General features: G+C 35.7%; 1 protein-coding gene across 7 annotated transcripts in view; it reads right to left on the bottom strand.

Moving 5' to 3' along the window:
- Window positions 1–16192, bottom strand: part of LOC123755388 (A-kinase anchor protein 9) — a 104315-nt gene extending 88123 nt beyond the window's left edge. For all 7 annotated transcript variants that reach the window (XM_045737976.1, XM_045737974.1, XM_045737972.1 and 4 more), the window contains exons 1-8: window positions 16066–16192; window positions 13438–13519; window positions 12891–13000; window positions 12233–12460; window positions 11331–11464; window positions 7864–10327; window positions 7597–7740; window positions 7233–7337 (exon numbers count right to left, since the gene is read on the bottom strand). In XM_045737976.1, coding sequence (XP_045593932.1) covers window positions 7233–7337; window positions 7597–7740; window positions 7864–10327; window positions 11331–11464; window positions 12233–12460; window positions 12891–13000; window positions 13438–13519; window positions 16066–16140 — 3342 coding nt within the window. In that variant the 5' untranslated portion in view covers window positions 16141–16192. The remainder of the gene's footprint in view (window positions 1–7232; window positions 7338–7596; window positions 7741–7863; window positions 10328–11330; window positions 11465–12232; window positions 12461–12890; window positions 13001–13437; window positions 13520–16065) is intronic.
- Window positions 16193–16429: the final 237 nt, after the last annotated feature.

Consider the following 16429-nt stretch of genomic DNA (forward strand, 5'->3'; position numbering starts at 1 on the left):
TTTTTTGCATATACAGTACAGTTAAGTTTTTTTTGTGTGGATATGTGAAATATTCAAAGACTGATGTTGAACAATTCAGGATGAAAATTTAATGCATATACTGCATAGATCTTAAAGCAAAATTCCTGTAAAACTTTCCTGTAAAACTCACTAAACACTGTAAGGGGTTTAAATACATATTAAAATGTGCGAAACCAGCTTGAAAGCTAGCTTTAAATGTAATGTCTTCAAATAGCCTTTTATGTAATGATGTTTCCACTGTAGCTGATAGCATTCCATTTCAAGGTCAATTTGGAATTCAGCACCATATCCATGTGTGTTCTTAATTACAAAAGTAGATATATATGTAACTTTAAATGCCTTCTGCATATACAAATTTTGGTTGTTGCTTAACATTATAGTTTATTTCAGAAAAATCAGCATTGAATGTAATTAAATGCCAATTTCTGGGTAAGCTCCGGTGACATCCTAAAACTATATGCTGCAGTTATCATCTACTGGGTGACATCAGCTGTAGCACTATAGACGCCTAATGGGGACTGAAGCCAGAAGCTCCTCCCTCACATAGATGCAGGGAGCGATGGCATTTATTTTTGTCACCTCACCGGGAAAGGCAACCAGACAAACGAACATGCGCTAGTTCCAAGAGAATTCAATTCTTTGTTTACACAGTTGGGGGGAGTTCTTTTGACTGGTTTTGAGGCTTTGGTTTCTTTTGAATCCAGCAGTAGTTACCACTTGCTGACTTTCTGGTTGCCTTCCCCAACAAGGTGGTGAAAATAAATGTCATAACTCCCTGTGCCTCTGTGATGGGAAACCAGGTTCAGGCTTTGGTCCCAGTAGCTCTATGGTTGATGTGACCCAGTAGATGGTAACCATCTGAGCTTATAGCTTCAGAAAGCCACAAGGGGGGTGGTTCCTCTCCCTCGCCAGAAAAGTCTGTGCTCTCAGTTTTTCTAGCAATTGAAAATTCTATAGACTTAAGATATATAACTTATTGTACAGACGGAAAGCAATTAGAATTTAAGAAATTACTTTAATTCAAAAAATTATTATATATACAGATATTTTATTTGTTCATTCAAAAAAAATGAAAATTAATGTTGAAGTAATTTTATATTGTAATGTATTTATGAATCACAATACAGTACTTGAAAAAGTGCAGAGATGTAAAACTTTTTAGATTTATAACTAAATCCTCTGTTAAATTAAAGTACTGTATTTTAATTCTAGAATAGCGAGTTAAAAATCTGCAAAACATTAAAAAGGTGCTGTTATCAGGTAATGTTTCTACATGAATCCATATACTTAATGCCAAAAGCTTATCATACTAATAAAAATATCAATGTCTAAAAATGTATACAGTCTATGTCTACCATAACACAATCAATATGTGTGGAATTCTTTTAAGATTTAGTTAACAGAAAAAGTAGATTTGTACAGCATTATAAACTATATGTAAGTAGCGTTCTGATATTGAAAAGGATTAATTATTCCTGGACACACTTTGAGCGTAAAACTATTTGCCTGTGACTGTAAACCCCAACCATCAGTTCATAAAATAGTCAACCATTCTTCTAATGTACACTTTCAATTACCAGCTCATATCACATGAGCCGTGTTTTTAACTACTGTGTGCGCTACTGGAACCCACTATCTTATTTGAGTGAATTATACATAAAATGAAAACAGGTGACCTAATTAATGCTCTAAGGAAATGCCAGTTTCTGGGTGAGCCCTGTTAGCTCCCTGAAACTATCTTACTGATCGAGTGCTATACTAGTCGAGCGTCATCAGACGCCGAGTTCTTTATAAGCTTACTGGGGTCCATGAACCAGAACCTGGCCCCCTCTGAGAGGCAAAGGAAGCTATGGCCTATGAACACTTTACATTTAATCTTGCCATCGATCAGGGAAGACACCCAGAAATGTAGGCAAATCAAGACAGATAACTGCCTGGTTGAAAAGTGTGACCTATGCCCTCACAAGCACAAAAGAACTCCCACAGAATGCAAACAAGCAAAACTTCATCAAACTAATCCCCCCCCTCCCCCAACTCGTTACCTCCACCCACCCAGCTTCTGTTAGCCAGCTAACAGAAACTGGCACCACAGGCCTGCCCCGACCCTACAAAGTCCAAGTCCTGACCCAATGTTTCCGAGAGGGCCAAGAGCAACCCCCCCCCCCCACCCCCAAGAGAATCAACAAAACAGAAAGAAGCAGACAACTAGTTAAAGCCGCCAACAAAAACCGAGAAACACAGTCCTTAAGGAACAAATGAGAACAAAATGGTGAAGACTGAAGAGCCAGGGCCCAAGCCGAGTCGAACGAGAAGGATAGCACAGCCTGCCGATACACGAGATGGGAAGTGAAAAATATGGAAACCGCTTCCCAGAGGATCGGCGCAACAGCTTCAGTAAGGCAGACAACGCAGAAGACGACGAGACAAAGACCCCACCCAATGGCTCCCACCCTGCATCTTCTGAAAGCCAATCCGATGACAGTGACAGAAGACCAAGGAAATGCAAGACAGAGGCCAAAGACAGCGAGTCTGAAAGTTAACGGCCATCAAAGGAGCCAAAAAGAGAGAGAACTCGAGCATGCAGATGCACCAGACTAAGGTCACAAGGAAGTGCAGGAGCAAAGAGGCACTCATTGAGAAACCCCAGAGCCCCCATCCCCCTTCCCCAAGAATACCTGCAACACACAGGAACCTCCCGCCACTCAAGCGTGCGGGGTAAAAAAAAAAAAAAAAATCAATGACCAGTGATAAAATTTTATATGCTTAAATTACCTAACAATTTTGAACAAGTGCTACAGTTCATTCTCATTCATTCGTTCATTCTCTCACACACTCTTCAAACATAGAAAGGAAAAATACTTTGAATAAAAAATCTTGGCTTTAAAAAATCAAGCAAAGATATTACTTTAGGTATCACAACACAATGATACCTCTAATTTAATGTCAAGTTACATAAATGCATATTTCTCAAATCCAGTATTTAAGGATGTTTTAAAATTTACTACTATAGAGTACTGAGCTGTGTATTATTTTCAGGTTCAATCAACAGCAAAAATAGAGCATAAAACTTGTGTAAACTTGATCCGTGTATGTAAACGGCTTTGTTATTACGTTTAATTATTCCCCGACACACTTCATGTGTATAAAAATGTGTGCAATTACTGTACTGCACTTGAGTAAAAGATGAATTAAAAACCCAATCATTGTTACGAAACACCTCTAGAATTGGAATGTTCAAGTATTATTATTTATAATTAAAAAAAAAAAAATACTGCAGAAATACTGACTAGCTGCAAGCAGATTGTCGGAGATCACCAAAATACAAATTAAATCTGCAGGGATTTGAACCAATGCTAAACTGTTGTTTATTTTGATTTGATGAAAATATTTTTATAAATTATGATATTCAGTGTTCAGGGCAGCCACTTGTCTATATCATCATAACCAATAAACATAACCAGGCACGTCTTTTAATTATTTTTTTAAGCCTTCAAATAGGTGAAATCACCCAGAAACTTTAGTACTATTGCAATGACCATTCCTAAGTCATTCTCTTCTCAAATTAATTACTTAACCCTTAGACAGTCGCTATGGAAAAATAGGCATTCTTGCCTATGCACAAAAAATAAAAACTATTACAAAATTTAATTTTAATGCAAAACGTAGGAAAAAAAACAAAAAAGTAAATATTTATTGTTTCACTGGGTGGAGAAGCTCTTGAAGGGTGTGTGGTGTCTGTCTCTGGCACCTGTCAACTCCCAGTGCCCGACACTGCTTATGCTTCTTGTATTCTCCTCAGATATTTCACCGATTGTTTATCACTTGTTTCTCTTTATTTACAAGAGTATGTGTGTGTGTGTTAAATCACTTGAAAAATCACATAATTCACATAACACATGTTTCAACTGAGGATTGGTTTATCTGGTATATATGCCATTACAACCAGAGAGTAGTGAAAAGGACATGAACATACAATGGTGTTGATCTCTGGGCGATGACATATGGCCTAATTGGCACCATATGAACGAGAGTATAGATAAAAAGAAAGGCATAAGCCACTAATGTGGCCCACACACACGACACCAGGCTGCTCCTTGTACACATAGCCATGAAATGGCGGCAGGATATATTTCCATGGGTCCAGGTAAACTCCATTACATCCACAGAGCTATTATATCCATATTTGCATCACACATGTAAAACCCAGACAGTTATTGTTTAAATCGTTGTGCGATGCATTACCCCATGAATCAACATATAATGATAGTCCCTGTCTAAGGGTTAATGAAACTGACCACAGTCGCTAATGGAGGTATCTGTCACATATATAAGGATTGGTTGTGTGTAATATAAAGATGAGACTTTTTTTTTAAGAGGTACAGTGAAACTTTTCTCACTCATTCTATTTTACATTGGGTTGATGAATATCTTTTTTTCTGTTCCCCTCAGCAGCTCTTCCATACTTCATGTAATTGGCCTTCATAAGACACAGACCTCACACCAGATTCTAAGTAACCTTATGCCCTAGAAGACAATTTACCGTTTTAAGCGGTCTTCTCCCACTTTAAAGAGGTTTGGTAGATAAAATTCCTCAACTTGCCTAGAGGTAACAGGTCACCAGAAATATTTCAAAACAATATATTCACTAAATAATCCTTGACCATTAATGAATTGATTAACGTACCTCCTACTCCCTTATATAACGTAGATGATTTTGTTCAAGTGAAGCGTAGACAAATGCAATTAGTATTCAAGAAAATACGAGAACAACTGTCCAAAGCAACAGCCGAGTTCACTCTAGCAAGGAATGCACGAGCTAAACCCAATAAAATAACTATTGGATTTGTAGTAATGATACTTAACCAACACAGGTCTGGTCCTATGTACAAGTTAACTAAGAAATTTTTGGGTCCATATAAGGTAATCGAGCTTATTAAAGGTAACAAATACAGACTTAAGAACTTGTTAACAGGAGAGTATATAAATGAACATTTAGACCACATGAAGTTAGCTAAAATGACTGTTGACGAGACTGATGAGGAAGATGACAATGAACTTACCCAGACAGATACTCCTACTCGGACACCACCTCCTGTGGTTGACAGACCACTGGATGTTCAGCAACCCCATACTAGCAATTATAATCTTAGATCTAGACCTCTCGTTTCAACCGTGCACTCACCACATGTCCATTGGCTAGATGTTAACGAGGATATCTCTCAAGATGATAGTTTGTCGCATGAAGTTTCACCTGTTCCGGACCTTCAGTCAGAGCCAGAGTTGTATAGTGCTCTGGATGAGCTAGGTGTAGATATCCGCAGAATTTATAATTGATTGCACTCTGTAGTTATTCTGTTTGTTTTGAAAAAAAAAAAAAAAAAAAAAAAAAAAACTCAATTGCAGTATTTCTACCACATGTGTCTTATTATTACCATTATATATAATGTATAGTTTTTCTCAACTTTATTTTGTTATAAATTAGATGCCATTGTTAAGTCTACTACCATTTGTATTTTTACAGTGCTTGTCATAAGAGTTATTATTGTTCTAGCAACCACATTGTGGCCAGTGAATCCTGACTGCTATCACGCAGATGTTAGTCTTCTTGATCCAGGTCTTGTATATGCTTGTAAATATATTGCACATTATATATATTGTACATTGGTCTTGTAAATATATTGTATATTTCGAAAAAAAAAAAAAAAAAGAGAAAAAAAAAATTATCTATCTTGAAATTCAATTGTGGTTGTTAGGTCAGAACTTTGTTCTATTAATGTAATAATTGTTTAATTTTGTATGGTTTTCAAGCACATGCCATTGACACATGTTAATAATTTTGTTTAGGCAATACCTTGAGTTGTATTGTTCATATCTGATCAGTAGACTTACACATGTTCTTAATACTCTGATTTAATCAAAGCATTGTTACCATGATTTTCACCTATTATGATGAATTTTTTTTTTTGGTGCATATATGCCGAGTTGTTTGTATTACGCACACCTGATCTTCTTTCAATGTTTTATTATGCAAATTTCACATGTAAGCCATTATTGTATGCCACCGAGGTCCTTTCAGTATCATTGTAACTATATAGCTAGCCAGAGCTTGTCGACAAGGGACGTCGACTTGGTAGCGTGTCCGAGCGGTGTTATACTCAAATTCTGTCAGTTGAAATGTAACCAATCACAGGCAAGTAGGCCTCTGACGTCATGCCAGACAGAGGAGCATCAAGCATGCTCCCAGCAGCCTCAGTTATCCTCACAGACCCAGAGTAGGTGGACCTCGGCTGGCCAGTTATACACCTGTTTGCCTCACTCAATAAATATATACAGAAGCGACTACTGTGTCTACATTCAACCCGAACAAGGCAAACGAATAAATTGCCAAAATTGTTCTGAAGTTTACATTACCTCAAACCAAATACACCAACTGTCATTAGATGGCAGTGCTACCATGGAAACAAGAAGTGGAGGTAGAAAGCTCCTACTTCAAATTTACACACAGGAACATGGCACGTGTGAATGCCCCACAACCTCCCCAAGAACATGGTGCACTAGTAAATTAATGTTGATTATTCATGTTAATTCACACACGACCGCGTAAGTCACCAAAATTTACCCATGCATTTCAAAACTTCATCCAAATGCTTACCTGCATAACACCAATACCCTATTATCCAAAACCCTTATATTGCTTTTAATTAATATTAAGAATTTTTTTAGTAGGTAACATGAATGTCAAAATTCAAAGTACCTAATATGGACTCCATCCCTAACAAGCACTGAAGTGTCATCCTAATGTCCAGCCAGTTAAACTCCCAACACATTGAGGCTAATAGGTTTTGAAGAAAAATTCCTTGATGCTTACAAAATTTAAAGAATAGCATCTCTAAATGGTAATTCAAAGCTTTCCTTACAATGGATAACATTAAAAAAAAATCCTTTTTACAACCTCCCAAATAATATATGTACTGTATTATATCACAGTATCCTTTTAGCTTATTCACTATTATCTATACAAATGGAACCCAGCTTAACTAAAAACCAGATGTAATACTGAAAAATAATTACATTATGATCATAAAATCAGATAGCTTCCTAATATTGATTCACATGTCATAGGCTTTTCCTAGTCCACTGATTAGTCATCTGATCATATTTTATACAATACAATAATTAGCCCCTAAATATTACACCATAACAGCACTTACCTTAATGACGGCTTGTTGAATAAGCTTCATGGCTGCTTTCACATAAGCCCCACCATCCGAGCTCTCAACTAAGGTACCCGGCAATTTTCTTATGATATCACAAACCTGAAAAATCCAATCAGTTATAAATCATGCACTGAATGTAATTAAATGCCCTTTTAATTTTGATTTTTTTTCAATAAAGCCACACTAATTCAGATTCAAATGAATAATGCAGCAAGTAATACATATGACAATTATCTACTAAACCATGACCTGTTTACAAGGAATAAATAGGTTTTCTCCAATAGATATGAATGTCAAAGACACGCTAAACTTCTCATTAGGAATTTTTATTAATAAAACAAAGCATAAACTCACTCACTTTGCATATCTGTGCAGATATGAAGTCTGTCAATGAAGGATCATTCTTAATTTGATCTTCCCATTCCTCAATAAGCTTCTCCAGTTCCATTCCAACGTATGTTGTCACCATTTCTCTAATATCCACAGGTAAATCAATGTCTTTCTGTAAGGAAAAGTTCCATCAAATACCAGCAGTTCTTAACTAAACTTAAGTAAAACTATTACTTTTGACATTTTATACACGTATTTTATTATTTTAAAAAGTGAAAAATTATTCAAAACTCACTTGAGAATTTATCAATGATGACTGTAAATGCAGCTTCTCCAACCGAAAAAGTACTTTGTGTTTTTCTACTTGTAGACGAAGTTTCCAGTTCTCGTGCTTATACTTATGGAGCTCTCTCTCTACTTTCCAGTCTTCCTTATCACCAGTGCTTGTCGTAATATCACCGAATTTATCATCAATATCCTCTTTACAAATTTCAACACTTTTCAAATACTTAAGCTTCTTAACTTCTGCCTTAAGAGCAAAGTTTTCAAGTTCAATTATCATCTTTTCTTCATTTAACTTATCTGACTGTTGTAAAACATCTAGGAGTTGAGACATGTACTTCTTTAATTCTTCACACATACACTGAAGTTCTTCAGACTGCCTTGATACACAACTCTTCAAAAACCTTGAACAATTTTGGCTCTCATTTGATTTGGGCTTTACGATTAATATGTCAAGATTATTAACAACATCTTTCAACTTTTCAGAAGAATCACAGTTACCTCTCAATATAATAGCTTTCAATGATTTTTGAAGTAGATTCATTTCTTCTTCTTGCTTCTTTAAATTATCCTCTGTTAAATGAACAGTTAACTTTAGTTCATCCAGCTGTCTTTGAAGGTTCATCTTCTCACTAATATTTCTCTGGTAATCTTCCTGCTCTGCCCTAAATTTCACTTTTTCAGATTCTAATTCATTAAGTCTACTCCTTAATTTGAGCTTCTCATTCTCAAGAGATTTGACACTAAAATGCTGGTCATGAATCTTTGTTTTTAGTTGTTCTATTTCATTCAGCAGTTCCTTGTTTTCTTTCTCAAGATTATGGATTTTATCTTCCCAAAATTTGCTTGAATTTTCTATCTTTTCTGATGGTTTTAACCTAATTATAGTAGAAATATTAAATTCTTTTACATCTACTGACATTTCTTTTCGAGCATGTCCTTCAAGATTATTACCACTATCTGTATTGGACTCCCCTTCAATGGCATTTGGTTCCAAAATTGATGAAGTCGAGACAGAAAGGCCAATATCACTGGTTAACCTTCGATGTGTGGATAACTGGAATTCCCTATCAAGAGCAAGCTGGGCACTTGCCAATTCTGCTTTCATCATCTTGTATTGTTCCAACATTCTGTCACGATCTGTCTCGCATTCATTTTTCTCCCTTTCCATGCTGTCCCGTGCTATTCTAGTTTGCATCAAATCAGATACTAGAGCTTCCTTTTCAAGACTGGTATTCTTCAGAGCTTCTTCAAGAAAACTAATATTATTCTCTGCTTCCTTTAGTTTTTCCACCACAGATTTATTATAACCAATTTCTTGGAATCTAACAGTTATACCACTTGCTGCTTCTAGTTTTGAATCTAAACTTTGCAAAGTCTTGTTCAAACACTCACACTTTTCTTTACATTGCTCTTCTATTTTTTCATTATTAGATTCTACCGACTGCCACCGTTCAACCAATGCTAAATATTTCTCCCTAAGTGCATCAGCATTTACACTTTTATTTTCAGCTTCTTTAAGATCTGAATGCATCTGCAGTAATTTTTCTGTTAGAATTTTATTATCTTGTTCATGCTGAGCAAGTTCATCACATCTCTTGGTCAACTTTTCATTGTCACCTTTAAGAATAGAAATTTCTTTTTCAAGTTCAATTTTACTTTTAATTTCATTTTCAACTTTACTTTCTTCAATTTTCAACATTTCAGTACATTGTCTTAATTCATCTGCAAGGATGCTTTTTTCTGCAACCCAAAGTTGCTTTTCTTCCTGCAAATCTTTACAAATAACCTCATGCTCAACAACTAACCTTTTACATTCATCATGTTCACAAAGAATCTCATTATATATCTTTAAAGTTTTTTGATAATCAGCATTTAAATTCTCCTTGGAAGCTTTGCTTTGCAATAATTCCTTTGACATGACATTCATCTGAGAATTTATATTTTCCAATTTGTTCTCCAAGTTCAGCTTCTCTTCTGATAGGTTCTTCACATTTTGCAATTCCACAGCAAGCTGCTTCTCAACATTATTTCTTTTTTCAACCTCAACTTTCAAATTTGCATTCAATGTCATAGCCTCTTCCTTTGAAATGTCTAAAACATTTTGTAATTCACCATATTTTGTCTTCAGTTCTTCAAATGTCTGCTGAATCACATTTCTCGTGTCACATTCCTGCTTTACTCTGAGATGTAAATCTTTTTCTCTCTCCTTACTATGCTCTACTTCTACTTTCAGTAGTTCCTTCTCATTCCTCAGTTCAAGCAAAGAACATTCAAGAGTCTTGAGCTTAACTTTCTCTCCTTCCAGCTGTTCTTTAAGGCTGATATTTAGATTAGAAAGGGAATTCAAATTTTCTATAAGACTTGTATGATCTTCTTTCTGTGCTTTCTCCAAGGCATCAATTTGCTGGGTTACTTGAGAAAGTTCATAATCATGTGAAGATTTTATTCTCGACAACTCTTCATTGTGCCGCTCACTGGAAAAGAGAAGGAAAAAGAAGTTAAGTCCATACATACCTGATCATTACCCATTTCCCAACTCATGGGGTGGGGAGGCATCTGCCCAGAAAAACAAGATTGTGAAAGTTATGGTTATTAAAGAGAATTAACACTTTCTATTCATTATGTAATTCACACTATAAAGCATTATGAATAAATATAAACACACTCCAGCAGCACAACGCTGCCTTATAGGGCTACGAGTCATACTTGTTGAAAGTTGCCACTCTTAATATCACAGATTCACTACCTCAAACTTGATTTTTTCTAGCCTTATCTCTACCACCTTTCTCACTACCTCTTTTTTTTTTCTTTTTTTTTTGAGATGTATACAAGAGTTGTTACATTCTTGTACAGCCATTAGTACGAGTAGCGTTTCGGGCAGGTCCCTGGAATACGATCCCCGCCGCGAAGAATCGTTTAAATATTTATCATGACTTCATATTTCTGGCCTTCATATCCTACCTTTAAATTGACTCAAATACACACTCTTTACCACTGTATCAGCAATATTTGTTCAAAATGGCCACATCAACTCCATGGTCTCTCTTTAATCCAATGATTCACAAATTTATGGGTCCCCCCCCCCCATCTTCCCATGACATTTTCACACATCTCACATTGTCTATTTCTACTACTATCCCATTTACTGTATTTTTAATGTTCATGTTGCACCATTTCACATTCATACATAAGGATCTACACTATTACATGTATATAGAGTACTGTACTTTTTTAAGATATTTATCGGAGGTGTCCAGTTAATGTGTGTGCTCTTTGGTGTCAGAGGTGGCCATTTTTATGGTGGACTGAACTTTATTTTCGCATCACCTTTCCAGCTGTGTGGCAAGACCATTTGAAAAGTTACTCATCACAGTTGGGGCAACAGTTCAATAAAACCCAAAGATAAAAGAGGTAGTAAACAGCGACAAACATCCCAGTTACCGTGGTAAAAATCTATCTTAATAATGCAATCCATACCTTATCTGCTGCTTCACAATCGTCAGTTGCTGCTCAAATTGCTGCTGAACAGTAGTTAGTTCTATCTGATGTTTTTCATTATTTCGTGCCAGCTCTGTTGTTACTTCTTGAAGCTGCTTCATGAGAATCTGAATCTGAAAGAAACAATACACAATACTATTTTAACAAACTACAAAGCAAAATATTAAAAATAAATTATGCAGACCCTCAATCGTACATGGGGGATGCTTTCCTTAAAACTTCATATAGAACCAAAGTGCACACAATACTGTTATGTTTAAAAAATAATAATAAAGCTTTCGATCGCCTATGGCAGCATTTCCCAGTATCAATTATATTAAAATATAACAAATTGACTAAATACAGAGTGCAGAATATGAAAAGCAAATTTCTGAGCAGTACTCTCCATTACTCCATAAGGAAAGATACAACTGACGCCTGATTGCATATAACTACTGTAAGTTATATGCAATCACGGCAGGTTGCCAATTTTCACTGAAGTGAGCTTATCAAAGCATCCAAGAATAATCATAATGGTGCAATGGAGATAAGAAAATAATAAGTCCTCCCCAGAATGCAGCCAAAAAGTTGCTTAACCACTCAGCTGTGCCACTATTAGATATGACAGGCTCCCAATGTGAAGAATTTTTTTTTATTCTTATAGTGTTAAAAGGTATTCTCTCATCATGGAAAATTAATATAAATATTGTATGTAATACACTTTGGTCATAATGGGACAAGGAAGACTGGGAATATTCAAGCGCTGACCGAGGACACTATGTAACCCTATGTAATTAATCAATTTATTTACAATCCTATGTAAATACATCAATTAGCCAAGTGTAAATTACAGAATGAGAACTATGCTCATGGTGTCCAGTCTATCCTAAAAAATATTTTACCTTATTTTGTAGTTGCAGATGTTCAGATGACCAATCCTTATTCAGAAGACTATCTGTTGTTTTCTTAAGCTGCAAATTTAAGTTTTCCACCTGTCTTCTGTGTGTTTCAACTTGCTCAAGGTACTCTGCCTCTTTGTCATCTTGATTCTGTATACATTCGGCTAGTCTTGTTTGTAGCTTGCCTATCATCTGATCACGCTGATTAAGAGCAGACTGGAATTCTTGAATCTGCAGCCGAAAAAAAAATTATTTTAAAACCTACCACCATAATTTTATAAATATTTAATGAGTTTCCTTACTTCCTGGGATAGGACATTAAGAGACCCATTCTTTAACTAGCACCTAAGGAAAACCATCCTTGTGCTAGGATGGCACTTAAGGAAAGCCATCATCGCAGAATACCCCCATTTTTATTGTGGTGATTACAGTAGTGAAGCTTAATAACTTGATCACCAAACCATACATCTGACAATGAAGAAAGAACATTTCGTTCTGTCCTGGACCATTATCAATTTGGGTAAAATTGAATTCTTGTTGTTAGTATAAACGGTACCAAAAAGTTAAAGGGTAAGAGACAGAAATTAAAAGAAAGGAAAAAGATTAGTGTTTGTGTAACAGTTATATTTTCTTAAAAGTTAAATCACAATTGGCCACAAACCTTTGCATTGTACTGCTCAATGATTTCCTTTTTCTCGGACGATGAAACAGTACTCTGCAAACGCAGTTTGTAGTTTTCGTGCTGAAGAGCTTCAATTGTTTGCTGTTTAGCTGGGTATGAAAAAAATAAACAAGGCCAGTTGAATATATACTGGTCAGATACACACAACCTAAAGCAGACCAAGTTATTTATCAAAAAACAAAAATTCCATTATAAGAATACAAAACTTTTCATTTTAATCTCACGCATATACAGTATATAAAATAAAATGTGACTTTAAAAAAAAGTGACAATTTAATGAGTTAAAGATTACAAAATATAATTTAAAATTAATGACAACTGATTGCTACTGCTACTGATGTACAGTAGCACAAATATTAATTAAAAACAGATTTTTCTAATATTGTACTATGCTATAATTACAGTACTGCATATGGCTACATAAATTTAAAAATATAAGAGCAATGACTTACAATTGTCAAAAGGCAATATATATATATATATTTCTATTTAAAACATAAAAATATTAATATTCCTCTACACTAACCATCAATTTTGTCTTGCAATTTGTCTCCAGGTGACTGGACAGCTGCATCAGGGTGAATGGGATTGTTTTCCTCTCCACCCAACTGAAAAAAAGTTTTTTCCTTCTTAGTTAAACATAAATGTATAAACACTGTAAAAAAAACTTTAGCAATATTTATTATTATTAGTATACTAGGGTGGATCCAGCAATGCTGGAATCTAAAGGTTCCAAACTTAATGTTACAGGTAAATTGGTTTAACACAATTGTAGTGCATTTTGATGCAATAGTTCTTAACTCTGGAAACACGCCAATAAGCAAATTGGTTCAATCAATACCTAGATCATCTTGGGGACAAAATGACTTATACCCTAGTAATGTACATTTTACATTACTCTCCTTCAAGGCTACATTTTCTTGTTGGGGGAGCTCTTAAACTAAATACAGCACATACCACTATGCAATGCCATTATGGTTATCAGGTACTGTAATTTGAAAAACTTTTAACTTGGCATGTACCAAATTGTCAAACTTTCTGGGCAACCTCTTGTATATTTATTTTTGTCAGATTGAAAGTCAGAGAATGGAATGCAAATTTAATTGGCATAGAATTAACAGGTAATGTTACAGATGAGAATTTGTTACATACACCGTGAGTGTAAGTGGCAAGATATCTTTACAAACAAATTAATGTGTATGGGGTGAATGGTATTGCATTGTTATGAAAATGTTGAAGCAAAACTGATAGGGGAATAATTAATATACAGTACTGTACTGTGTTACATATAATTCTGTACTGGGTTTCCTTGTTTCTAGTTACTTGTGGGGATTTCAAAGTTTTCTTGATTAAACAGTATTTGACAATTCCTCAGCAAGTTACCCACAACGGTCAACTAACAACCAAGTTCTTAATCACTGCTAGGTGAACAGAAGCATTGTGTACAAGGAGACGCACCCAGCTGTCTCATCCTGCCCAGCATATAATAATAATAATAATAATAATAATAATAATAATAATAATTTATTTAGGAAAAGTACATACAAAGTTGCAGAGTTACAGTACAAAGATTGTTTGATTTAAAGATAGAGGTAGTACATACAATACCTAAAGCCACTAGTACACATAGCGTTTCGGGCAAGGTGAGGTGGGGAAAAAAAAGACACTAGACTAAAACTTAATAGTAATTGAGCTTAAAGTATAAATTGCGTTGAAAGAAAAAATAATAATAGATAAAAAAAGGGGGAACATAGTAGAAAATAGCCAATATACAAGTTGGTCAACAGCATTTTTTTTTTTAAATAGCAAGACATGGGTTGACATTTAGAAGTAAGGTAGGTTACATGGAGTTAATTAGGTAGTACTTAGTTTTCATCTTAAACTGGTTGAGAGAGGTACAATCTTTGACATGATTGGGAAGGTCATTCCACATTCTGGGCCCCTTGATTTGTAGAGCATTCCTAGTTTGATTAAGTCTTACTCTTGGAATATCAAATAGGTATTTGTTTCTGGTGTGGTGCCTATGAGTTCTGTTACAACCTTCTAGGAAGCGTTGAAGCCATTAAGTAATATAAGTAAGAGAAGCCATTTAACTCGCATGGTAAATAGATATGAACGACATTTAACAATGAAACGCACAATAGCATATGGGGGTATTTAACATGCTGTAAACAGGATAATTTTACCAGCACTAGCAATTTTCTGTACATTAAAGTTCAATAGATTTTTGGGTGTACCGAGACCTAGCCTAATCTAGATTAACTTCAACTCAGCCTAACCTAACAATGTAAACATTATATACAGTAGTTTTAATTATAATTCATTGTGTCAGGGGACAGGCAGCCAGCATATACATACAATACTACAGTACATGTTAGGCTTGAATCAAGGTCCCCCCCCCCAGGATACAACCCCCACAACAAGCTAACTCCTGGGGTACCTATTTACTGCTAGGTAAACAGGGCGCATTGGGTGTTAGGAAACGCACCCAACCATTTATCCCACCCGGGATTCGAACCTGGAATTCTCAATTGAGTCGAGAATGAACCCGACTGTACTATCGGGGACCGTAATTGGATTAAACTACATACTAAGTTTTTGTGTACGACTTATCACACACACAATCGTGAGACTCCTTACGACACCCCTTAAACACCCTCATTCTTAGCTACAGCCTTAAGCAAAATTATTGCTTTCTCTTAACAGATAAAACTATACTTTAAACATTTCTGCCTGAAGCGCCGTGTGTGTCAGTGACTTTGCAAGATTGTTACAATTTAGACCCCAGTGTTTGTATATTCTCAACACCCCAATGTACATTCTTGCATATAAATTAAAAAAAATAAATAAACCTTCATGTCTGTCACACGTTCTGGTTTCTGGCAACAGGAACAAAATAAACAAAAGCAAGACCAAAATATTGTCTTTAATGCCAAACAAAACACGTAACCCTTCTTTAAACCAATAAACCACGAACTAGCAACAGCGACATCAGCCTATAGGCCTGGCAGCCCAGCACCCTGGCCTAGGCCTACCCAGACCTATAGACCCCCCCCCCCACCCCGTCTCTCCTCCAGCAGCGCCTAGACCCCCATTCTACTATAAGATATAAAGAGGCAGGCAGGCAGGGAGGTAGCATGGAGGAGGCCCTGACCTGGTGAGGTAGCCCCGGGGCTCCAGGAGCCTCCATGACCAGCGAGCGAGGGCGACCATCCCCCACCACGGCCATCACCACCACTGTCCTCCTCCTCCACTCTTAAAATCTAAACAAACTCATATTACTTTATCCTACCCCTCCCTCCTTTCAAAATAACTAACTATATTAACTTACATACATTTTTACTTTTATATAGATTATATATTATGTATCTAAATCATCTTATAGCAGCAGGATTTTGAATATACACGTCACAATAGTTATTTACGCCACTGCTTAAGAAAAAAATACGAACAATTACTGGATAAATAATCTAGTATTTTTCGTATTATATTAAATATATGTAATAAAATTAATAAAG

This window comes from Procambarus clarkii, chromosome 52, assembly GCF_040958095.1.
Source record: "Procambarus clarkii isolate CNS0578487 chromosome 52, FALCON_Pclarkii_2.0, whole genome shotgun sequence".
In the NCBI taxonomy this organism is placed as follows: domain Eukaryota; kingdom Metazoa; phylum Arthropoda; class Malacostraca; order Decapoda; family Cambaridae; genus Procambarus; species Procambarus clarkii.